A 25,002-nucleotide genomic window follows, 5' to 3' on the forward strand; every position below is an offset into this window, starting at 1 on the left:
AATGTGATTGTTTGATTGTTTAATGAGTGACCCCTTCTTTGAAATTGTTTATGAAGTGAAACTTCATTTAGTTTAATGAAAAAATTTTAACCTTCAAAGCATTGAGTTTAACTGCATTGCTATTTGACATCATGTTTGTTCCACTTGGACTACCTTGGCAACACTGAGCAATTAGGTGTGTCGAGGCCTTGTGGGTGTGGATATATCAGTTGCACATTACACACAATTCTGAAGCTTTTTAAAACAACTATAAACTAAATTTTCAGGTTTATTTAAATTTGAAAACACTTTTATCTAGGTATACTAGCATTAACTCTAAAGCTCGTCGAATCTGGGAATTTATGTATGATGTTTTAGTTACCTGCCAAAAATACAGATGGCAGCAGTAGCGCTGAGATGATGCAAAACTACAACCACTTTGTGAAGTTTCACTTCTAATTATTAAGTTTGACTTCCAACACACAGTGCGTCCATGCACCCACGAATATTTTTTTCTATCTGCCTTTACATGTGACCGGACTCATTATCATAATAGCAACCCATTTCCATCATGGTACCATTTTTTTTACGGACCTATACTATATGTGGATTAGAAATTGCTTCCATGATTGCTGAAGTCTTGTTGCATGTAACCCAACGAGGCTTCAGTACGTGGATTTTGCTGCCAACATTACTGTGGGCTTATCGTACAATGTATGGTTCTTTTTAAATAGGCTTTCTATTCTGAGTAGTTCTGTTTTAGAAATGTTTATTACTAATGATTTTATTTTATAAGTGCATCATGTGTTAATCGAAATGGGACTATTTTGGTTGAATACATATATTAAGAAATATTCTAATTTCATAGTTGTTGAATAATACATTATTTTTATGAATAAAGACCATTTAATGAAAATAAAAACTATTACACTGAAACCTCTTGTTTTAAATACGAAATCGACCTGAAAATAAAACTATAATATCTTGACCCTGACAATCATACCTACTTCAGCAACATTCAAACAGCAGGTGATTCTCTCGCAGGCAGAGCGGCACCTGATGCTGGTGCGGCAGAACTACGTGGTGGGGGCGACATTCGCGGGCGGAGGTGGCGCGACGCGGGGCCCCGTGCTGACGGGGTTCTTCAACAACCAGCCCCTGCACAGCCCGCCCATCTCCTTGGGCATGCTGCACAACGTGGCTCTGCGGTGGGTGGCAGGGGAGAACTACTCCCTCAGCACCGTCAACCACCCGCTGCCGTACCTGCAAGAAACCAAGGTGGGAACGCTTTCTTTCATCATCGCCGATATGTACATTTTATAAGACACCAAAATAAGTAAAACATTTTTCAATCTATTTATTATTTATTTATTTATTTATTAATGTTGTAACATGCCCACCAACAGCCGAGGGCTTTAGCAGTGGGCACGAAACATATATACAAGGACAACATATAAACAATACAAACAAAATGCAAACATTCATTTTGGTACAGACTTCACGCTAAATCAATAACGTTCATTGATTTAAATATATTGAAATATTACTTCTTTTTTTGTGATATGGGTTAAGTTTTCATTAAAAATTCTGATCGGTTTCAAGATTTTAGTTTCATTTCGATACTTCGTGGTGAGTTAACTTGCATTTTGATGTTATTGACATGCTTTCCGGTGTTGTATTGGTTTTATATCGCAATTCCATATGATGTTGTCCGTACGTCACGTTTGATTTCAGGCGGGCTTCCAGATGACCGCCAACAACTTGGGCTTCCAGCTGGCGTTCAACATGACGTTCGCCATGTGCTTCGTGACGGCCTTCTACGTCATGTTCCCGATCAAGGAGCGGGCCAGCAAGTCCAAGCACCTGCAGTTCGTGTCGGGAGTCGGCGTGCTCACGTATTGGAGCGTCCAGTACCTCTTGGACATGCTCTCGTTTGTTCTGGTCACGACGGCCATCCTGATCACCATGCTGGCGTTTCACGAGGATGGCTACCACACGCCCGACCAGTTGGGTTCGTGAAGTTTCACTTGTTGAATTTTTGCAGGCATAAAATAATATGTCTTAAATGTTGTTTAAATTCCCACAATAGCTGTTTTTTTTTGTGAGAGGAATCAATCTACTGAGGACACAATGTAGGAAAAAGAAGGTAAATAACTTACATTTTTTAATTGCGAAAATATTTACAACATTAAATTCTGAAGAATGCATATCATGAAACACCAAACGTTACTTTAAGGAGGTTTCTTATATAATGTGTTTTTACCATGGTTTCACCTTGACGTTACAGTAATGATTGAAATAAAGCTATTGAAATGGAACATACATACTTTTAATTGTGACTGAAGTTATGAATATACTTTTATAGGAGTGTTGAAGTGAAGAGTCTTAATGTTTGAAATAATCAGTATTATGATTGCACATATTTTTTTTAAGTAATAAAATATTAAAATTAATGTAGATTAAGAAGTAAAAAAAAAGTAATTCAGAGTTAACATGGATATTGTTTAACAGAAATGTGGTATATACACTTTTTTTTATTTCACTTGCAGTTAATTTTTATTGAATGAATGGCCATCTTATTAAAATGATTCATTATAAGCTTTATCTTTTTTATTTTAAAGATTTCTCTGTAATTTGTACCTATTATATTTTACGTGCTAAGGGTAAACATATAAGCAAATACTGTATTAGTTTGATAGTAAAATATTTTGAAATTATTTTCATAAGCTTTAATTATTGAGACTGCATGCATAATGGTAATAAAAATACATACAATTCAGCATGTTACGAAATACATTTGGAGAATTAATATTTTGTGAAGGGTTCTGTGATGCTCGATTATTGCAAAATACTAAAAGAAAAATTTTATAATATTTATAATGCTCCTCTTTTATTTTTTGTCCAGGCCTAGCAATTAAAATTTTTTTTATAAATTTTTGAGATTTATTTTATTACTGGCTGACAGTAAAAAATGTGTTTGAATGTCTCTTAATTTGCAGGTAGATATTTTGTGCTGTTTGTGAGTTTCGGCTGTGGCATGCTTCCTCTGATGTACTTGGCGTCCTACTTCTACATGTCACCATCAACCGGCTTCACCAGAGTTGTCATGTGGAATGCCTTCACAGGTACAGCACAAGCGAATCAGACAATTGAAATGGTTTAGAGAAAAAAATATCTAAATTTGATGTTATATCGTAATTTTATTTGTTATATTTTTGAGACTGATAAAGAATGAAAGGTGTGCCATAAAATTCTAAACGACTTTTATAACAGGTCTCAGATTCTAACCAACCTTTGTAAGTTCAAACTTTTAGTTCTGTAATCCTGAAATGGTTTAAATTAAAAGATTTGTTAAGTTAGTTATTTAAAACTAATTATTCAACTTTACCAATGTAACACAACTTGAGAGTGAAATTGCTATCACATTTTTCTGAATATGAATGCTTTATTCAGACTTTGAACTACGTACCTGATGCGCGCAATTTTAAACTACTCAAAAGCAGTTAACAATAATTCAATTCAAAATAAATTAAAACCTAATTCTCTAAATTCACAAAATCAACAATTACCAAGAGTGTTACAATATACAATTGGTTACAGCTTTTCACAAGCTAACTTCAATGTTAAATATGATTAATCAGTATTACTTGCAGCTTGCAGATAATTCATTTAAGGCCCGGTAATTCCGTGGGGCAGTCCTGTTAGGAAGTAGGGACTTGGTCCACCCCCCTTCCCCCGCACACGATTACCTGCATACATTCTCACCTCTTTTGTGTCAGGTGACATGGATATTGGACAAAGACGAGTTACCAGTGGATGTCATTACCTTTTGTCATCTAATTGCGTCCTTCCTTTTGGGCACGTGCTCTCCCTGTCTTTCTCTCTCTTCAACAGTCACGAGAAAGGGAAAGTGTAGATAGGGGAGAAAAGGATGACAAAGCTCTAACTACAAAGAACAAGAGAGAGAGTGTGTGACTATAGATATACATCAACCCACACACACTAAGAGCTGCGATTGCTCAGATTGTGTTCCGTATTAACAGATGCATTCAGGTATGATTTTTTGTTGTTTTTTTTTTTTCAATTAAAATTACAGTTCTTTAATATTACATATGTACAAAATAATCAAATATTAAATATGGTTGATCAGTATGCAAATTACAGTTAACACAAAATATTTAAAATGACCTCTGTTAGTTCAATAAAATGAGATTCTATTTCTACTGAAAGTGAACACCAATCAAATATCTGAGAAAACAATAAAAGTTAATAGTTAAAATTATAGTTCAGCTTAACCAATTGCAAACTAGGTAAGCAATTACACTGAAAATTTTACAAACCATTTGTACGTACCATGGTCTTTGTTGTTTACGTACCATAAATGCAGTTTGAGAAATGATCAAGTCCTTTCCTTCCTTCTAGTAGGTACTCTAAGCTGCAAACATAATTATTGTTCAATCATAGAATTCAGTGCTCCAATGCTGAATAGATGAGACTTCTGTGTAGAAACGTGAGTCGGTAGCTGCTATTCCTTGCTGGGTTGCCCTCATCGTTGAATAGTGAATATTGAACCAAACAACTATGATGGGTTACAGTCCAGGTCGCTAATTCCACTGAAAGTTCATTAGAAAAACATTATGAGAAGTATCAGAAGAAAGTATCTTCTTATAACTTCACCGTAAAACTGTTTATCATTGGAGGATTTTAATTTCCTTCCATGCAAACTTGTAAAAACAAATAGTTGTAGTAGTCCAAATTTAAATGCTTCTTCTTCAATATGATTTAATTCTCTTTTAATCACACTAATCCAAATTTGCAAAAGATCTTCACACACAACTGTTGTTAATGGTGTCTAAAAATCGACTAAAGCTACCAAAACTTTGTGCTTGAATACCTGATTCTGCCTCAGAAATGGACTAGCCAATTAGAGAGGGTCTTATAAAATTACAATATTTTCACACTGTGTTCAAACAGAATTTACAGTTCATTTTTCAAAGGCAAAAGTGCTACTGTAACAGTACCTGTATTAAATTTAGTTAATTGTGAGAAATATTTTGCTTTGATCTTAATTAAGTTATAATAGGATAAAAATAAAATGTATAAATTGACAAAGATGCCTTACTATTGACTCATTGACTGTCAACAAAACGTGAAAATCAATTCTAAAAAACCAAACTGAGAAGATAAATAAAATGGATTCCAACAAATTTGTGGAGGTAACATTCTGAATTAGCAATTCCTATCCTTCTATCCTTAAGTTACATGATTAAAGGAAGAATATGCCTTACAATGTTATATGATGCTACTGCTTGTATTTGGAATTTGGATATAGATATCTGTTACTTAATTTTGCTTTGCTGCAGGACTGAAGGTTAACAGAAACAAATATGATACGAACCTGAACATGCTAATGTGATTGAAACATCATAATTGAGAAAACTGGGCCACTGCTATGCCCAGTCTGCCTATGAGCAGACAGTAATTACGTTTTCGAAGGGGGAGTGAGCATGTGGGGGGAGGGGGGGAACCAGCATCCCGTGTAAAGCATTTAAAGGGTCACATCATAAAGATAACATTACCTGTGAAAGCCAGTGCAAATGTATTACAGTATTTTGAAATGAAAAATTTGAAGAAAAAAATATTACTACATGTGAATTAATTCCTAACTCTTTAATAATGTTACACCCAAGAATGAAGAATTGAAGAATAGAAACACCACATTTTATAATCCTTTAATGATAACGTTCAACGCACAACTGCACATCTTTCCTGCTGTAAGATTGCCGCACATTACGAATGCAATTGTATCATCTTTGGTGTTGGTTGGTCCTGTAACTTTCAATTTATTACGATGTGGCCACCCTCCATCTCCCCCTCTTGCTGTGCTAGCCAATGATAATAGTCTGTACATTCCGGTTCAAATACCAGCACTCGTAATAGGAATTGTTCAAAATGTCTTTCATCCGTTTCAGTACAGCTATCGCTACATGTACGTTCCCCACTCCCCCCTCCAATACACACACACATTTGCAGGACATGAGGTGTGTAGCCAGTATTATCTATGGTCGAAATTTACTAGTGTTTAATTTTTTTCTGGGTCTTTGTTCTTGACTACTGCCGGGAAACTTTTCGTCCCAATGCAACATAACGTATTCTTAGTTAAAGTGTTATTATTAGCAGGGAGCAGTTGTTTTGCTATGCCACAAGATAACTGGAGGGTTTTGGGTGGTATATATGTATTTGGGTGGGTTCTAATTAAATGGGAAGCCCAAAATTTTGAAAAATTAAAAAAAACATTAAAAGGCAACTTTAAATTATTTTTGATGTCTTAAAAATTCTACATAAACTACACACAGTTGAGAGAAAAAACTACAATGTCTGAAAAAAAAATTGCTTAAAATAGTTTACTTCAAAATGTTTACCAATATAACACAACCTATAATTATTATTTCACCTACCAGGGATTTTTTAAACATATACTGATTATTAGACTTAGAACTTAAGTCACATAAATTCCAGTACATTTTTATCTATTTGTTTATGGCCTTTTAAAATTAGATGGTGCTTATTTAATAGTTATTAAGTACTCATTTGAAATGGTTTTTTTCGACTTTCATAATATTCCTCAGAAGAACGATCAATATAATCCATACAACATTTCTGTAGGTATCCTTTTACTGTGGTTTTTTAATCTCCTTTTTTAAATAGAGTTACACAATGTAAAATGGTCTGTTTCAACCCAGTGGCGTAGTCACGATTTGTGTATGGGGGGGTGTTAAGAGGCATGCCTCCCTCCCCCCCCCCCCCCTCCCTATTAAAACGGTGGTCCGGGGGTTCTCCCCCGGGAAAAATTTGGATTTTAAGGTGTAAAATAGTGCTATTTTAGCAGTTTTCGGTACTTAAATTTAAATATTGTAATGGTAAAATTTTTTATTAATTTTAATATGAAATTTGTTTGAGTGATGAATAAGAAATTAATTAGAGATATGTTGCCAAGGGAGGAGGGGGGTTTGAACCCCTAAACCCCCCCCCCCCCCCCTCTGGCTACGCCCCTGGTTCAACCTGTAGAATGGCTACCATGTGTACTTTGTGTGTCGAAACACTGGCGAGACGCTGAGCCCCCGAGGCTGGTTGCAGGCGTGGCCGGCTACCTGGTGGTCTGCATCCTGCAGCTGCCCGACCTCGCCCTGCAGGGCCTGGCCGACGCCGCCGACCGCCTGCTGGTGGCCGTGCCCTTGTACTCGCTGGGCGTCAGCCTGCGCAACATGTACACCAACTACGCCGTGCTGGACGCCTGCCGGCCGCTGTCCGCCCAGTGCCACGTCGTGCGCAGCCCCTGCTGCAGCGGTCGGTCGCCTGTCTCTCTCTCCCCCCCCCCCCTCTCTCCCTTTCCCCCCTCTCTCCCTCTCTCCCCCCCCTCCCTCTCCCTCTCTCTCCCCCTCCCTCTCTCTCCCCCCTCCCTCTCTCTCCCCTTCCCTTTATCTCCCCCCTCCCTCCCCCCCTCCCCCTCCCCCCCTCTCTCCCTCCCTCCCTCCCTCTCTCTCTCCCCCTCTTTCCCTCCCTCCCTCCCCCTCTCTTTCTCGTACGCACACACTCACGCACGCACTCACTCACGCACGTGCACACGTGCTTTCTGATTCCCCAACCAAACACTGGGCAGGGGACGTAGCCCGGGCGGGAGTTCCGGGAATGTGTCCCTTCAAGGATATACCTAAAAGAAAAGAAACACAAGCAAAGACTGAATGAGAAAATTAAAATCTACGTAGCTACCTAAGTTTACAGAGGGATTATTTAAGGAACAATTATTGTAATACTTGGAGGACTGCGATGATGTGTTTCCTCTTCCTTACAGCCCGATGTGCCTCACACTCACACAAGCAGGAGGAGTTGTGTTTCTCCAAGTTTATCTATATTTTATGCTGCTTTGCGTACTTGCTCATGACTTGTTTTAACGAAATCATCAAATAATTGATTTAAGTATGAAAGAATATTAAATAAAAACCAAAATTTATAAATGTACAGATTTCTTTTTATCAAGCAAAAAAATACTCAAATTTCTGTGCTTCAACGTTGGTGTTCTAAAAATATACTATTCCCTCAAATTCTAGTGTGATAATGATCAATATTTATTTTAAAATTCAACTGTAAAGAAAACTTGCTTATATAATGGTTATACTTGACTCCCGCCTTCACAAAATCCTGGCTGTAGGCTTACATTGGGAATTTATAATGCATGTTAATGAAAATTATAGACATTTCTCTGTGTATACAGCTGTCGAGTTGACAGCTAGTTGATAAAAGTTCATGTTCAAACTACCTTATTGAAAAAAGTAATGGTGTAATCTTAGGCCTTTGGTTATGTACCAAAGCTACTTGATTCAAAGCTGTACCTTTCACGATGTTTTAGTTGAGAAAATCTTTTGGATCCTACAATCCATTGCATCTTAAGTTGAGTCCACACCTATAAAAATTTTCACCGAATACGCTCCAGACTCAGTCGGTTTGTGGTTATATAACTTAAGCACCAACACAAACCTCACGGCACAAAAAATTTACCTGGAAATAATTTTAAATTTGCGACAAAAATATTTGTGCCGAACCTGTTCTGTGAAAATTTTTATAGGTGTGGACAGGGCTTTATATACACCAAAATTATTTAGTCTCAAGGTGTGTCTATTTATTGAATTCGAGAGATTTGGAAATTTACTGTAGTTTACTATATTGATAACTTCACATGTTTGCAGTCACACACATCAACCTTAATTTAGTAGTTAGTATAAATAAGGCACATTACCAGAAATAGGGGCTGCTGGTCAATCGTCACATTAAGAGAAAATCCTGATAATCACAGATGAAACACAGTGTTAGGGAGGCTCGTGTTTATTCCAGAAAAACACTGAGAACTGTACATTTAAAAATAAACTTTTAAGTCTGAAGCATCCAGTATGTGCACAGAATCTACTGAGAAGCATTGTAGAGTTAATAATTTATGTACATAAAAACCTAATGCACTAGTAATATAGTAATTTGCCTTTTACTAAGAAATATGTTAGACTAAAGAATTTTTGTATCTTATATTTGTAAGTATTTTCTTTTAGAGAAGCTCAAGTTCAAAAGAGGGTTGCTTCTTGGAATCATGGTTTCTGATATTCGAGTAAATAATGCTCTTTAAATCTTACACAAAATGAAATAAATATTAAGCATGTTAATTTAATATTTCACATTATTACATTTTCCTTGTTATATTTTCCTTTTCTCACAGTTCACTGTAACTTGCTATGGACATTGAATAAATCTTAAGCAGAGATATGAAATTTTCAATTTAGATGTGGACCAATAAATCAAAATTAAAAATTGGCCAGTTATATCGGGTTTAGTAGGCAAAAATGTTTTCAGAAAGCAGTTCGGAAACTCAGACTGTACATATTCAGGGAGAATGATCACTAAAGATATTTTTTTTTTTAATATACAGCTACAAACTGAAATAAAGACTTTTATTTTACATTTCAAGGCTTGGCTTGATTATGAAAATTTCTTGATATCACTGTTTGTGAACTGGTATATCTAGTATTGTAATCAAATGCAGGTATAATTAATCATTTTTGTTTTCACTACAATTTTCAGCCATAAACTGTTCATCGGTATCAATTTGTGACAACTTCAAAAAACAGAAAGTTATAACTTATACTCTGTGATGTTTAAAATTTGGATGTACCTACATAACAAAATATAAAATGTATGGTTCACTTTCCTTTGAAGAAAAAAATTGAATGTTTTGTATATTTCATTTTATGATAATTTTAACTAGTTGATAAGATGTGGAAAATAAATTTTATTGATTTTTCCTTCATGGCAAGGAAGATAAACTTTTAACCGAACACCCTGTCCATTTTCAGTTCACATTAGCCCACCAGAATTTGTAAATTTTATAAAAAAGTTAATTGTGAAGTGTATAAAAAGGACTTCTAATTTAATATGAAGTGAAGAATTAAAAAAAACTTAAATAATAATAATTTGATTAGGAAATAATGTTTTATTTTCACAGTGCCTGAGCAGTGTCCGGACGGAAAATGCATTCCAATGGTTCAGAATTACTTTGACTGGAATTACCCAGGAGTAGGTCGCAACATCTGCTTCTTCTTCGTTGATGGAATCATTTTCACAGCGATACTACTCTTGATTGAATTTAGAGTTTTTGAAATGATTCTCTACAGCACCAAAAGCATCGGGGCCAGGAATGCTAACTGTAAGTAATGTGCAATACGGTATCTTTCTGAAATTTCTCGCTGCAATACAACTTCAGTCCATTTATTTTTCTGTTACCTAAATAATTAACAATTAAGGTTTTAACTGTACGATAGTTTATTCTATATTTGGGATGTTCACAGTACACTTTAGTAACTAAATGTTATTTTGAGGCAAATTTTCATTAAAATATTTACACTGCACATTTGTTATTATATTTTTAAAATATTAATAATCTTTAGGAAATTATACATAACATACTTTATGTATCCCTTATATCTTTGGAGTGAATATTCTACATTGAACACTAAGCCATAAAGCATTTAGTTGAAAGCAGAATTATTCAATTTGAGTGCAATGTTTAAAAACCTTTTCAGCATGAAAATTATTCTTCTAAGATTCATCAATACTATTATCAGAGATCAGAATTTATCAGTACCACAGTTTTCCATCTTGATATTTGATACCCAGTTATTGGTCATCCTTTGAGTGGATATTTAAGGTACTATTTTGAGTCTGATTTTTGCATCCCGTTCAAGTAATCCAACATTCCATAAATATGGACAAAAATTAATCATATTATTTCTATGTCAATTTTCTTTAAAAAGGAGATTTCAGTGTTGTTTTTATTTTTAAACATTGTCTTTATTCTTAAAAATTGCTATTTATTCAACAAATATGAAACTAAAATATTTGTTAATACTTATTTCACCAAAATAGTTTCGGTTTAACTGACTCATGATGCACTTTTACAATAAAATCATAGGCATGTCTAGAACTACTCAAAAAATTAAAAAAAAATAAAAATCAGTTAATTTTTATGTGAAATATTAGCTGTCATTAATGTAAAAACATGTTACTAATAAGAGATCCAAGATCCAACAACGTGGTATTAATTTTTTCAATTAGTTGACACATTTTGGTACAAAATTTATGCTATGATAATAAAAAAAACCAAACTTTTTGTAATTTGAGTTAAGTTTTGTTTCATTGCAGGTTGATTTCATGTTTGATGCTAAATGGTGTAATTACTAGCATTACAGTGTTTGATGTTATATTGACCTGCTTTGCAGTGTTATTTCGATTTTATCGCAATTAACTATAAAATGTTGACCCGTATAATTTTTTTTAGATGCTTTAAATTTTATGTAAGCTTCCTGAAGTGTAATTCATCTTACAGCCTCCTTGAATGGATTTTTTAATATTACAAATCATTTTATATTTCTTGTTAGTGGTAAAGGCAATGAATAAATGGTCCTTAAAAACTCAATATTTTATTATAGAAGAGGGTACGAACCATGAGAGACCTGGCCACTTGTGATTTTATAAAATAATGTAGTAATTAGTCTGATGCAAATTTGTTTACTCAGAAAGTTTCTTCCCAGTTGTGTATGTTGGGCCCTTAGCTACATAAAGGAAGTAGTAAAAACCCCACAACTCAATTTGAGTACTGAATCTGTTGGGTGTTGTGTGTCCGCACGTTAGTTTGCGACGAAGAGCCAGAAGACTCGGATGTTTTGGAGGAACAGGAGAAGATACGCTCAACAGACATTCAGATTTTGAACAAAGAATACAAGCTTCTCATGGTGTGAGTATGGGTTTTGGAAGCCCATCGTTCTTGTTGTGCTTGGTCAGAGAGCAGAATTTCATCTCAATTTGACTGCCATTGAAAAAAAAATTTTTTTTTTTTAAATTTATTTGACTGAAAATTTTTTATTCACTTTGGACTATTTGATGTGTTCTAAAAAAATTTTTTGAAGAGAGGAAAGGTTGTGTGTGTCGATTATATTGGCCTTAAAACCACTTAAAATTTAACTTGTTATGAATCTTGAGTTTGACCTCATTGTTGAATGATCCAAACAATAATTACATAATTGCACAGGAATATGGTTTTCGTAGAGTATAATTTTTTTTTGTTAAAGTAGTTGAGACTATTAGTGGTATTATTATTTCTGACCTATATGTAGTTTTCAGTATATTATAAATTTATAATTAACATTTTTTTCCTTGCCAAGCAGGTTGGGAAGCACATCTTTCATTTGCGAAGTATGTAATAAATAAATACTTATGTTACATGTTCTGTGTAGAGCCCAGAATTTGTTTAACGGTCCATGAAAAAATGTTGTACTGTAAGCAAAAAATAACATACCTTATTATTAATTCAATACAAAAATTTAATTAATTTACATGCTATTTTGAATTAATTTTGGAAACAGATTTTTCTAACAAAAGCTAAATATTTTTTTTTTTTTTTCAAGGGACATTACTAAGTTTTACGGCAACTTCCCGGCAGTGAAACGGATGTGTGTTGGGGTCAAAAGTGGGGAGTGTTTTGGCCTGCTTGGAGTGAACGGTGCAGGAAAAACATCCACGTTCAAGATGCTGACAGGAGATGAAACAATCTCGAGCGGAGATGCTTACGTTAACGGCCTGAACCTCAAGAGCCACATGAAGCAGGTATGATTTACTAATTTAAGGGTAGTTTTTCCATGAATAAATAGTATTTGCATAACTATTCCTACTGCTACACACCTTGAAATAATTTGTGAACTTTATTTATGATTACATACACAAATGTATAAAGTGCATGTCTGTTTGACATTTTATACAAACCTTGAACAAAATAATCATGTAATTTTAAGCTTCTTTAATTTTTTTTTTACATTTGTAGAAGTTTACATAACACTGGCACAGTAAAAGTCTTTCTATGATAATGCACATTGTTTTATAGCTAGTAAATCACTTCTGACTTATTTTGGTTACGTTTTACAATGGATCCACAATCTTTGTGACAAAAAGGTACATAACTAAAGATACTCGACTAAAGTGAGATTAAAACATGGCTTATTTTAGCTTGCCTTTTGTCACTTAACCATATTATATAAAAATGTAGTTGAGGAAACAATATGATTCATTGGTGCTGAGATGTTAATGCTGACTAAATCCACTAGCTGAAATAAATGCTTTGTAAATATTCCTGATTCGCCACCATCAAGATGTAAATAATCAAAATATGTTAACTTTAGTCGTCTACCAACTCAATGCCTTTTGTGTTGTTCTGTGTGCAGGTGTGTCAGATGATTGGCTACTGCCCTCAGTTTGATGCTCTGATTGAAGAGCTGACAGGTCGTGAGACACTGACAATATTCTCCCTGTTGAGGGGCATCCCACCGTCCAAGATTCCCGACATCATTCGTCACTTAACAGAGAAACTCCTCTTCACTGCACACATTGACAAGAAAGTCAGTGAATACAGGTAAATATACTTTGTATACTACACATTTAAATGAGTCGTATTACACTTCTTGCTAGGACCAGTCTTTAAAAAATTATAGAATTTACTCGAATTTAAGACACCATCGATTTTAAGGTATACAACTATTTCAGTTGTTAGTTTCTCTGAAAAAATTGTTTTGATTTTGATGATAAACTACAATTTAAGAAATATTATATTTTAAGACTTTTTTTTTGTGTAATAAGACTCTTTAACAATTGATTAACCCCCAAATAACTGCCCATTAGATTTTGGGCAAAAAATGTTATTGGTCAACCGTCAACCTAGCATTCACCTTATTTGTGCTTCGATCTTAAATGAGGAGAAGTTGTATTTGACATGTTGAGCGCACATTATCTTTGTGAACTGAACAGTAGCCATAATTTATACTGTGGTACACCTGGTACAATTAGTGCTTATCTTAATGTGGTGGTGGACTAGCAACCATTGTTTTTTGTACATCACCCTGAATTACTGCCTCATTGAAATAATATGTTTATTTATCCTTTCCCAATGATGATGAATTTTCATTTAAAAGTAAAACGTCATTGATTGTATGTAGTATCCAACTTTCAAAGCTCAAAAGTAAAAACAAAGGTATCTTATAATACAATATACTTATAGGTAAAGAATGTCATGGATTGTAGGATCCACCTCATTCTCAGTCACTAAAACAGGTGTGTCTTAAAATCGAGTAGATTCATTTTTACACTATATGTTTACAGAAATATTTTAAGGCAGTGATAGAATGCTTTGTCAGGCTAGAAATGTATTGTTGGCATGCTACCCAGCAAATGCAGAGAAGTGTAACTGTTATGCCACAAGAACTCCTGCATGTAAGAGTCCTTAGACACCTACATGTCTAAGTTGTTTTTGATTATACAGCAGTAATGTTAGTCTTTGTGTGTGATGTTCTACTGATCTTATGTTGCAAGTAGAAACATAAATCACTTGTGACCACCAAAGCCCTTGTGCCAATGTACTGTAACATTAAAGAAAACTGTCTCTCAACTTAAAATTTTTTTTTTTTTTCTTAAATAATGCCAGTATGGTAAAGGGTGGGTGTATTTTGACAGATATCATGTGGAGAGAGCACCAAAGCCATTTTGCACAGAATGGCTAGCTGTGGTCTTGTAATACTTTAAACAATGTTTCTAAAGTCAAATAACAGCACGCTTAAGAAACCTGTGCTGAAAATTTACTAATAAGTATTTAAATTTACTAAACAGATCAGAGTTACCAGTCCATATTTAAAATAAAAATTTTTTTTTAATGTTTTTGGATATTGTTAAGTAGTACAGATGATTTTGGAGTAGGCATGACTTAATTTTATTTAAGACTGTTAAAATATTTCATTTGAACACCAGAAAAGCCATAAATATTGACAAACAGAAGAGGCAAAGTTGCAAGTGTCATCAAGCATTTTACAGCTGTTTTTGTTTGGAACAGTGGATAGAATTAGTATAATTTGTAAACAGCAGTCGTGGGAATTATCAAGGCATAAGTAATTGGCATAATTGCTGGTTTAGGCGAGGGGATATCGTGGGGTGAATATTGCAGTCAGGGTGTCAGGTGTGTGAAAGGTTAGCTGTATTATTTTTTTTTTAATTTCAATACTGTGGATTTTATCTTAATAAATATTTTAAAATGATTAATAATAGTGTGTTTGATGAAACTCGGTGAAGAAGTGTGCAGTAGCCAACCAGTCAAAACATGTGAATCATCATTTACTGGGCACTTGTGGAGCCTGTGACAGACGCGAGTTGTGTTTGTGGTTATAGTGGAGGTAACAAGCGGAAACTAAGCACTGCTGTTGCGCTGGTAGGAGACCCAGCCGTGGTGTTCTTGGACGAGCCGACCAACGGCATGGACTCCATGGCCAAGCGGCACCTGTGGAACATCATTTGCGACGTTCGGGACAGCGGCAAGTGCATCGTCCTCACGTCACACAGGTCAGTGCCCGCGACACCACACACACTCGTCTCTTGCGTTTCCTCAAAGCTTGGTAAAGTTACGATGGACGGACGGCACGGATTGAATTTTTTCGGGGCCATGTGATTCACTGCAGGTCACGTGTGACCAGGGGCGCAACAACTAAATTTCCAAAGGGGGGGGGGGGGGGGGGGGGGGCAATATACCTTTTTATAAAGAATCATCGATCCCCCCTATTGAAGCGTGGGGTCCGGGGGTCCTCGCCCATGAAAATTTGTATTTCAAGGTGGAAAATGGTGCTATTTAAGCAGTTTTATTTTCTAAAAATTGATTACACAGCACTTTCTCTGCCCCCGTTTGCCCCCACTTCAAGGTTTCAGAGGGGGGGCAAAATACCCTTCCCCCCCCCCCCCCTGTTGGTGCGCCCCTGCGTGTGACGGATGGATGATTGTGAGTCCAGCATCCTTCATTGTATACTTTATTGTTTAGTTTTAATCATTCAAGTAAATTATTTAATATATTGTTTTATATTTGAAGTGGATTATCGAAGTGTAAAGTTTCACTTCTAATGGGCGTGGCATTATTTAACATGTTCACTTTGTTTGCACATGTGGAAGTTGTTTGTGCACTGCAATGCCCATGCCGCAGCATGGAAGAGTGCGAGGCGCTCTGCACGAGGATCGCCATCATGGTGAACGGCCGGCTCAAGTGCCTCGGCTCGCCGCAGCACCTCAAGAGCAAGTTCGCGGAGGGCTACACGCTCGCGGTCAAGATGGCCGCCCAGGAGCGACTCTGCGGGCGGACGTTCGAAACAGAATCGGTCAAGCAGTTCGTCCAGAAGTCATTCCCAGGTACAAGTGCGTTGCTTGAGCGTGAAATGTGAACTTTTTTTTGTTTGTTTGCACTGAAAACTTTTCTCCTCCATCCTATGAGTTAAAGTTATTTTACTATTTAAAAAAAAAAAAAAAGTTAATTAATACAAAGGAATATGGATGGGTCAAATCCCAATATTTTTTTTTTTTAGAATCAGATTCTTGAATAGACTCCTTGAATCTCAATCTAGGTGTAAAAGGTAAATAAAAAAAAATAAAAAATGTACATAAATTAAACATGGTGGTGAAACATTCTACCCTTTAAATGGTTGGTTCACAAACTTAAGTATTCAGAATCAATACAAATTGTAATTTTATTTATATAATTACATGTTAATAAGTACCATATCTTGGGGAATGGTAACAGGATAGGCATGATGGAAAAAAATTGGTCTAGTAGACCTCAGAGGTTGTCATGTGTTGAATTTTTTTAATTTACTTTATTTCCTTTTATATTTTTCTTCAAATATTTTTTTCTGAAATATTGAATCCTTAGAAACTAAAGGATTTGGTGGTATTTGAGGATTTGATTGGCTCATCCCTAATATAAATCTGCCAAAAAGGTAAAAGTACTGGTACTTTTCCTGCGTCCCTAAGGTACTGCAGGTTCTTTCCCAGTGATCGCAGCATCCTCGCTGACCTGAACTCTGATCGACAGGAGCAGTCCTGAGGGAGCAGCGTGAGTGCCTGATGACCTTCTACCTCCCCGCCCCGACGCCGGCGTGGTCCAGGATGTTTGGGACGATGGAGTACGCCAAGACGCGGCTCGACATCGAGGACTACTCCCTCGCCCAGACAAGCCTAGAGCAGGTGCGCGAGCGCTCGGGGATGTAACATTCGAAAACAAGAAGGGACGACACCCCTGCAATCAACACACCACGTTCTATTTAACGTACACAAATAAACTACTACGCAGCATCACACCATTAAAGTGGTGGATACATATATTATCTTGTGATGGGGAGGGCTCAAGTTCAGAAACTTTTTTTTCTAAGTTTTTTCCTAAAAACATTTAATCCAGTGTTGATTGTGATCAGCCACCCCTCCTTAAATCAACTTCTGTGGGCAGAATTATGGTGATTTATTAATAAAAAAATTATTATGTATGTGCATTAGAAGTTCTGATTCTTTTTTATTTAAGACACTGAACTATTATGAAATTTATTGTAACAAAAATTAATTAAATAAATACTCTGTATTCAATATTAATATAAACATGTGTATAGAATTACTTATATAAATGTTTTTAATTATATGGACTAGTATTCAATATCAATCACAAAAATTTCTTAACCCAACTCACACGTAGTTCCGCACCCACCGCTATAATTCGCTACCAGAGGAGCCACGTTGACATCAAATTTGATTTGCAGAGCAAAAGGTTAAACTACATAATGAAACGTCTCCAATAAAAACAAAAAAAGCTTGAAAAAATATTAAATCCCGGGTTGGACCTGATTTTTTACAAGGAATTTTATTTAAATACTGCCCACCTTGTTAAAATTCATTAAAAAGTTAATACAATTTAGTTTATGCACATGTTAGATGACTATAAATTAGTAAGTATTAAAGGGCAGTTGTACTATTTTTAAGTTTTGTAACGCACCTAAAGAATTATAACTTCGAAAATACCTATTCTGCTCTATTGTCACTCGGTTGAACGTTTTCACATATTATGGTTGGCTATTTTTTGTTTTGTTTTTTTAATCAAATAACTTGTAAAAAACAAATATTTCCTGTAAACTAAATACATGTATGTATATTAAGTAATACATGTAATTTTGGGAGATTTATAAATTTTAATTAATTGAAGATTTTTTTGTTTACACTATTCTTTAAATCATTTCATACTTCATTTAAAAAAATTTCCAAAAATCTCAGATTTAGGGTGAGTGAACTTATTTGCTATGGACATTCACACTTACTACTCTTTAACTAGCGCTAATAAATTCAGATGTTGGTGCCAAAATGTTTTACTATAAACATGGTATTTTTTCATGTTCGCTGCTTAATTGTTTCAGGTGTTCCTGTCCTTCACCAAGCACCAGAGACTGAGCGACTGACACAAATACAGCAACCCTTCCAATTTTAAGGCTGGGGTTTCCCTTACAGTTTAAAATACTTCTAAGCATCACCACTTTTTTTTTTCTGTATGTATTTATTGAGTGTGTATGTTTGTAAAAAAAAATACAATGCAGAATTAAAATTCACCTCATTATTTTAATACTCAAAAATCATTTGTTCTCATTATTTCTCAATGCAAATGTCACATAAAAAAAAAACAGGCATTTAATAGAATAGGTATGTAGTCTGGTACACTATTATTTTAAAAACCAGAATGTTAAATACATTTGTATTTTACACACCAGTAAAAAATTGTAATAGTTTCACTAAAAACAAACAAAAATATTTATGTTGGGGAGGGGGACCACCACAGTCTAATCAGTAATCAGTATAGTTAAAAGCTAAATTATAAATTTTGGATGTAATGAGATCCACGCACACATAATTCTACTTCAAACAGAATAGAAGCAAAAAAAATGTGCGTGGAGTCCATGTGTGACAGAAGTGAAACTTCTTGCTTATTAGTTATAGGTTATAGAGATAATATATATTTTTAATAGAAGAGATAATATTTGAGAATACTAATGATGTGGGTACGATCTCAACCAGAGCTAGATTTTAAGGGATATTTTCACCTGCCCTACGGACAGGTGTATCGAAAATTTTCCTGTCCGCCATCCAATTTGCCTGTCCGCTGTTTAACCAAAATAAAAAAAAATTCAAAGTCGCTGAAAAAGTGAGAAAAAAGGATTTTTGCTATATTTTGCACCTATTTTTATCACACACTTAACATCCTTATTTAATCATCATTTTCAGACGAGTCTCTGTCTGAGTCTCTGCACGAATTACTTTGCTGATTCTCTCTTGAACATCTTCGATAAGGAGGCTGAAAAGGGTCGACGTTTTCTCTGAACATTATGGTACCAGAGATTTATTGCTGGTGCTGGATCAAACTCACGCATGAGGGCAGACAGTGTATCATCATTTAGACAGTTTCGCCAGTCTGTCTTTATAGACTTCAGTCTTTACAGACTTGAGCAGCCCTTAACAAAAACTGATCCAGATGATTTTGAATGCGTTTCGCAGACTTTGCAAAACATTTGTTTTGTTTCTGTGTCGTAACGAAGCCAAAGAAACTCTGAACACCAAGACGTTAAAAAGGTACGGGACCGGGCGATTTTGTCATATTTAACATTATATTCTGACTTGTCCTCGTCCGTTTTTCTTTTCTTTTCTGGTGGTTTTGAAGCACCAGTAATGAATTTCTACATTGTGTAACGCAGTTAATTAAATACTTAAACAATCGCCTTGACAAGATAAACTGTAAAAGATTACCGTGTCCTCTGTAAACAAGTAATGTTTATTTTTTGATGCAACAGTTGACAGGCGAATTTTCAAGCAGTCGCAGTCACTGCGGCCACTGTGAGCTGCATCTGGAGTACACAGTGAAATGTTAACCACGCGAAAACGCTTTTCTGTTAACAAACTATGTTAAAGTAGAGCAAGGAATTAGTAAAGTCGCAATTTATAAAGACAATAAATTTAAAAAATTATATTTTGAAAGTATACAACGGTAAATTACGTAATTGTTGGCTGCACTGCAACAAAATTAATATTAAAACATGGCAACAAAAACAAACATCATCGGTGTGAAACGTTTTGCATCTCTAGCATACGAATACGACTATGTTACGTGAATCATGACGTGAACGTAAGATTTTAAGAGTTATGATTCAGAAGATTTCAGCACGGTTTGTACATAACTTACTTTTTTTTCCCGCGGTATACAATAGCCAGAGTCGTCCGTCACAAAAGAGCAGCCATTATTGTTTATTTATAGATATTGTCAAAGACGTTTTATTTGCGGTCGTGGTCGCATACATGTTATTAATCACCTCTGCTGCATTAGTGCGTGCGAATAACCTCGGCGTCACAAGTTGCATCTGTCCACCGGACAGTTGCCTTTTTTATTTTGCCTGCCCGGACGAGATTTTGCCTGTCCCGGGCAGGCGGACAGGCGCTAAAATCAAGCCCTGATCTCAACTGAAATAACTCTTTCCAACCCAAATGAATAAATTGTAGATTCTTTGAATAAAAAAAAATGTACTAAAATTGTTCTCGTACATTTAAAACAAACTTTGATTTTAAACAATTCTGTAGTCTGAGGTAAGTATCTGGCATGTGAACGTGACAACATGGCATACGAATAGGACCTAGTTCAATGCTACTTAGCTGTGCCACAGTCACCCACAAATACACTCCGATCGAGAAATATTCACGCCTCTTAGTTGAACTTAACATATTTAAACACTCATGGGCTTGTAACTAAAATACGGTGGTGATTTAGTTAATAACATAATTTGTGACGAATAATTACCTATGTCAAACTAAAGCGTGAGGAGCATTATACCAGCAGAAACATTCTGATTATCTCCTGACAACAGCTACTGCACTGTTGATGCTTTGTTCATCTCCTGAAAATAACTTTTACAGTGTTTATTCTTTCTTCAACTCCTGGCAATGGCTATTGCATTGTTGAGGTTTTGTTTTCATCTCCTGGGAATGGCAATTTAATTGTTGATCCTTTTTTCATCTCTTGGGAACAGCAATTGAATTGTTGATGCTTTCAACATCTCCTAGAAACTGCTTTACCATTATTTGTTCTTTCTTCATCTCCTGGCAAAAGCTATTACATTGTTAAAGCTTTGTTCATCTCTTGGCAACTGATATTAAATTGTTGATGCTTTCTTCATCTCCTGGAAATGGCTTTTGCATTGTTTATTGTTTCTTAAACTCCTGTCAATGGCTATTGCATTGTTGAGGCTTTGTTTATCTTCAGCAAACAGTTATTGAATTGTTGATTCTTTGTTCATCTTCTGAGAATGGCAATTAAACTGTTGATGCTTCAACATCTTCTAGAAACTGTTTTTGCATTACTTATTCTTTCTTCATCTCCTGGCAAAAGCTATTTAATTTTTTATGCTTTTACTCTCCTGGCAACAGCTATTGCATTGTTGATGATTTCTTCATCTCCTGGCAACAGCTATTACATTGTTGAAGCTTTGTTCATCTCTTGGCAACTGATATTAAATTTTTGATGCTTTCTTCATCTCCTGGAAATGGCTTTTGCATTGTTTATTGTTTCTTAAACTCCTGTCAATGGCTATTGCATTGTTGAGGCTTTGTTCATCTTCTGGAAACAGTTATTGAATTGTTGATTCTTTGTTCATCTTCTGAGAATGGCAATTAAACTGTTGATGCTTCAACATCTTCTAGAAACTGTTTTTGCATTACTTATTCTTTCTTCATCTCCTGGCAAAAGCTATTTCATTTTTTATGCTCTTACTCTCCTGGCAACAGCTATTGCATTGTTGATGATTTCTTCATCTCCTGGCAATGGCTATTACATTGGCCATCATACTGACACAATATCAGTTGAATAAATATAAATTTCAAGGCCCTTAAAAACTGCTGAATCGGAGACTGCATCTTTGATTCATATTTCTTGCAGTTACCTCAGTTATGGAATTTTTTTTATATATAATTTGATTATAATTTTCCAACTTTCACTATCTTTTGTTCGAGGTGCAGCAATGAAGTATGTATGAGGAGAGGCTTGTATAATGAGCAGTGCAAGAGTTTTTTGCCTGTAGACTGCCATAGCAAAGCATGGGTGCATCAGCTAGTTAAATATTAAACTAGCCACACTATTTCCAGCCTCTATCTAGTTAAACACTTGCCTAACTGATAAATATTGGTGCCAGACTTCTGAGGATGAAATGTTAAGTAGTGGGTGGTTAAATATGGCAAAATAAATTTATAAGTAAAAAAGAAATTAATTGTAAAGAAGTAAACTCCCACACCATAACAGCAAACATTTTCTTTATTGCACCTACACATTCCAGAGTATTAAAAATTCAGAATTGGACTTTTAACATGAAACGTATTCAAAGAAGAGCACAAGAAACACATATACAAAAACATTATCAAATTTGCTAAAATGATAAATTGCATTTTAAGCACTTTTACAACTGTCTTCTGTCAAAACATGTTTACATGAAAAATTCTTAAAAAGGTTTCTGTCATAACTGCTATGATTTATTACATGCCCTGAACCATTAGATTCAAACTGATATTAAAAATAAGTTTTTTGGCAGGACAAAAAATTAGTGTTCTCGTATACATTCTAACATTTGGCAAATACAGGTTTCACCTTCAGAACTGCCAACTTCAACATCACTACAATCATAAAGGAACACAAAAAAGTTTGCTTATCTTGGCCTATTAAAATTTACCAACCTACCAACAGATTCCACTAAGGTAGTTTGCAATACAAAAAATGTAACAAATATTCAGCACTTTATTTGTGTAAAAAAAAAAATAGTAAAACTGACACTTGTATCATAAAATATGTCAACTACCTAGTAGCAATTATTTTTTCTTCTATACAATCAAATATTTCTTTCTTTCAATAAAAATTTATTTTTTAAAGAACACTGAAAGGCCCCACCTTATTTAATTTACTCATAAGTTTCTAGACTTTCAATACAACTATTTTCAAAATTGAAAATATTTTAACATTATTCAATGTGTTATGGAAGCTTTTAGCATGCCATTTTGAAATTCAATGTTTGCAAAACATACAAAGTTAGTATTAACATTTAATTATCAGCAGTAGATGTTTATTTATTAAGTCTGTTGTGTCCTATTTCTCACCTACTACTACTAGTAACAATTTTTGGGTGAAATGGAAACAAGCATTAGTGCAGATGTGAATTTGCTATATTATTTTATATGAACAGAAAGCAAATGGCTATTGTTATTATAACTCATTTCATTGCAAAAATCATGCAGTACAAGAAAACGTTAACTGCACATTTAAAGGCCAAAGTGTTCTTGTTGAATTGAGGAAATAAACTGATATCACAAATTTCAATTGTACCTCTTGGAGGACCAGTCTCACCGTTCTCCCGACAAATTGCCAGACAGGTAAAGATACCAGCATGTTTACCTGACAGCAGTGTCTTACCATCGATTTTTATGTTCTGGATAACTGGCAAAAACGTGTTGCTGATTTTCATTAAGTTGGACACACTGTGCGAATTGTGATTGATTGATCAGCCAAAAATTTTTGTAGAGCTAAAAATAATAGTTATTACACTCACAGCATTCTGCATTACACAGCATGAAAGTTTTAGACTTTCTGCAATTTTTTATCATTACAGATTTTGTATTATGGGATAGCTTCTCAAAAATTACATGCCTGATAATAACAGATTTTGTACATGAAATAGCTTCTCAATAATTACTAGCCTGATAATAATTTAATGCTACCCATTTCTAGCTTCAAATTATAAATATAGATGTTTAAGTGCAAGAAAGGTCGACATACGAGCAACATCGCAATTTCTTACCGCAGAAACTAAGCTCGGACCAGCTATCACTAGGGACAAGATTACATGGAGAATTGTGATAAAACCTAAATAAAACCGAAAAGCATGCCAATAAAGCAAATAACATCAAAATGCACTGTAATAAACAACGAAACACCGAAATAAAACTAAAATCATGAAAATGACCAGCATTTTTAATGAAAACTTAACCCAAATGTCTCAAAAAAAGTAATATATTAATATATTTATTTCAACAAATGTAATTTATTTAGCATGAAGTCTGTATCAAAATGTATAGCTGTTAAATGTATTATTATTATTATTTTTTTCACTTGTAACTATTATTAGCAACTCACGTTTACATTACTTTGTTGGTACAATTTTTCAAACACGCAAATACTTGCTGATTTATTTTTATTGTTCCCAGTAGTTAGGCATGCTTATTACGTCTTATTATGCAGTAAAAAAGTATTATGTATCAGTCAAAATTACACTGTTTTGGTGAAATAAGTTTGTGAAACATTTAAGTGTCATTATTTATTGAATAATATGCTAACTTTATAAACAAACCGATTTAATAAAAAAAACAATACCGAAATCTCCTTTTTTATAATGAATTTGGCCTAAAAATGAAACCATTAACCATTACCACTACTTTCAAGCCAAGGACCATGCTTTCACCACAGTCTGTCAGCAGTGCATATCATTATAAGTGAGCATACAGCACTATCATCAACATCATCACATTGGTTGGTGCCTTCAGTGAAGAGAAAATAAGACCACTAGGAATATTGAAAATAAACATTAACAAAAGTAGGTGGCCACAAGATCGAGCTTGTATGAAGACACTTGCAGGAAGAAAACTTTTTTAGGTAAACAAGCACGCACACACTTCCAACATTTCAATGGGGAAATGCAAGTCTGTGGCTTACGGGTCATAGTGTAGCACACCTAGCGGAATCCGACTAAACAAGTTTTTTTTTCATTTCTTATTTGCAGTCAGTAAATCAAACATTTAACAGCCAAAAATACAAGTTTCGGAAACCATTCAATATGCGACCACATTACTATGTATAAAATATCACATTCAAAACATTTTATTTTACTGAAGTAAACAAATCATTATCCAACAATTAATTACAACAACAACATTCAATACAAAAATGTTCACACACACACACACACACACATTACATGTGAAAATTTTGCATTAAATAAAATAACTGGTTACAGCCACAACATT

The 25,002-nt window shown here is 34.8% G+C and overlaps 1 protein-coding gene across 1 annotated transcript in view; it reads left to right on the top strand.

Moving 5' to 3' along the window:
* Positions 1-18,536, top strand: part of LOC134537649 (phospholipid-transporting ATPase ABCA3-like) — a 91,298-nt gene extending 72,762 nt beyond the window's left edge. The window contains exons 19-30 of the mRNA XM_063378319.1: positions 1,024-1,257; positions 1,714-1,990; positions 2,979-3,104; positions 7,117-7,326; positions 10,025-10,225; positions 11,710-11,812; positions 12,483-12,681; positions 13,293-13,480; positions 15,280-15,450; positions 16,079-16,281; positions 16,961-17,112; positions 18,324-18,536. Coding sequence (XP_063234389.1) covers positions 1,024-1,257; positions 1,714-1,990; positions 2,979-3,104; positions 7,117-7,326; positions 10,025-10,225; positions 11,710-11,812; positions 12,483-12,681; positions 13,293-13,480; positions 15,280-15,450; positions 16,079-16,281; positions 16,961-17,112; positions 18,324-18,365 — 2,106 coding nt within the window. The 3' untranslated portion in view covers positions 18,366-18,536. The remainder of the gene's footprint in view (positions 1-1,023; positions 1,258-1,713; positions 1,991-2,978; positions 3,105-7,116; positions 7,327-10,024; positions 10,226-11,709; positions 11,813-12,482; positions 12,682-13,292; positions 13,481-15,279; positions 15,451-16,078; positions 16,282-16,960; positions 17,113-18,323) is intronic.
* Positions 18,537-25,002: the final 6,466 nt, after the last annotated feature.

This window comes from Bacillus rossius, chromosome 12 (genome assembly GCF_032445375.1).
Source record: "Bacillus rossius redtenbacheri isolate Brsri chromosome 12, Brsri_v3, whole genome shotgun sequence".
In the NCBI taxonomy this organism is placed as follows: domain Eukaryota; kingdom Metazoa; phylum Arthropoda; class Insecta; order Phasmatodea; family Bacillidae; genus Bacillus; species Bacillus rossius.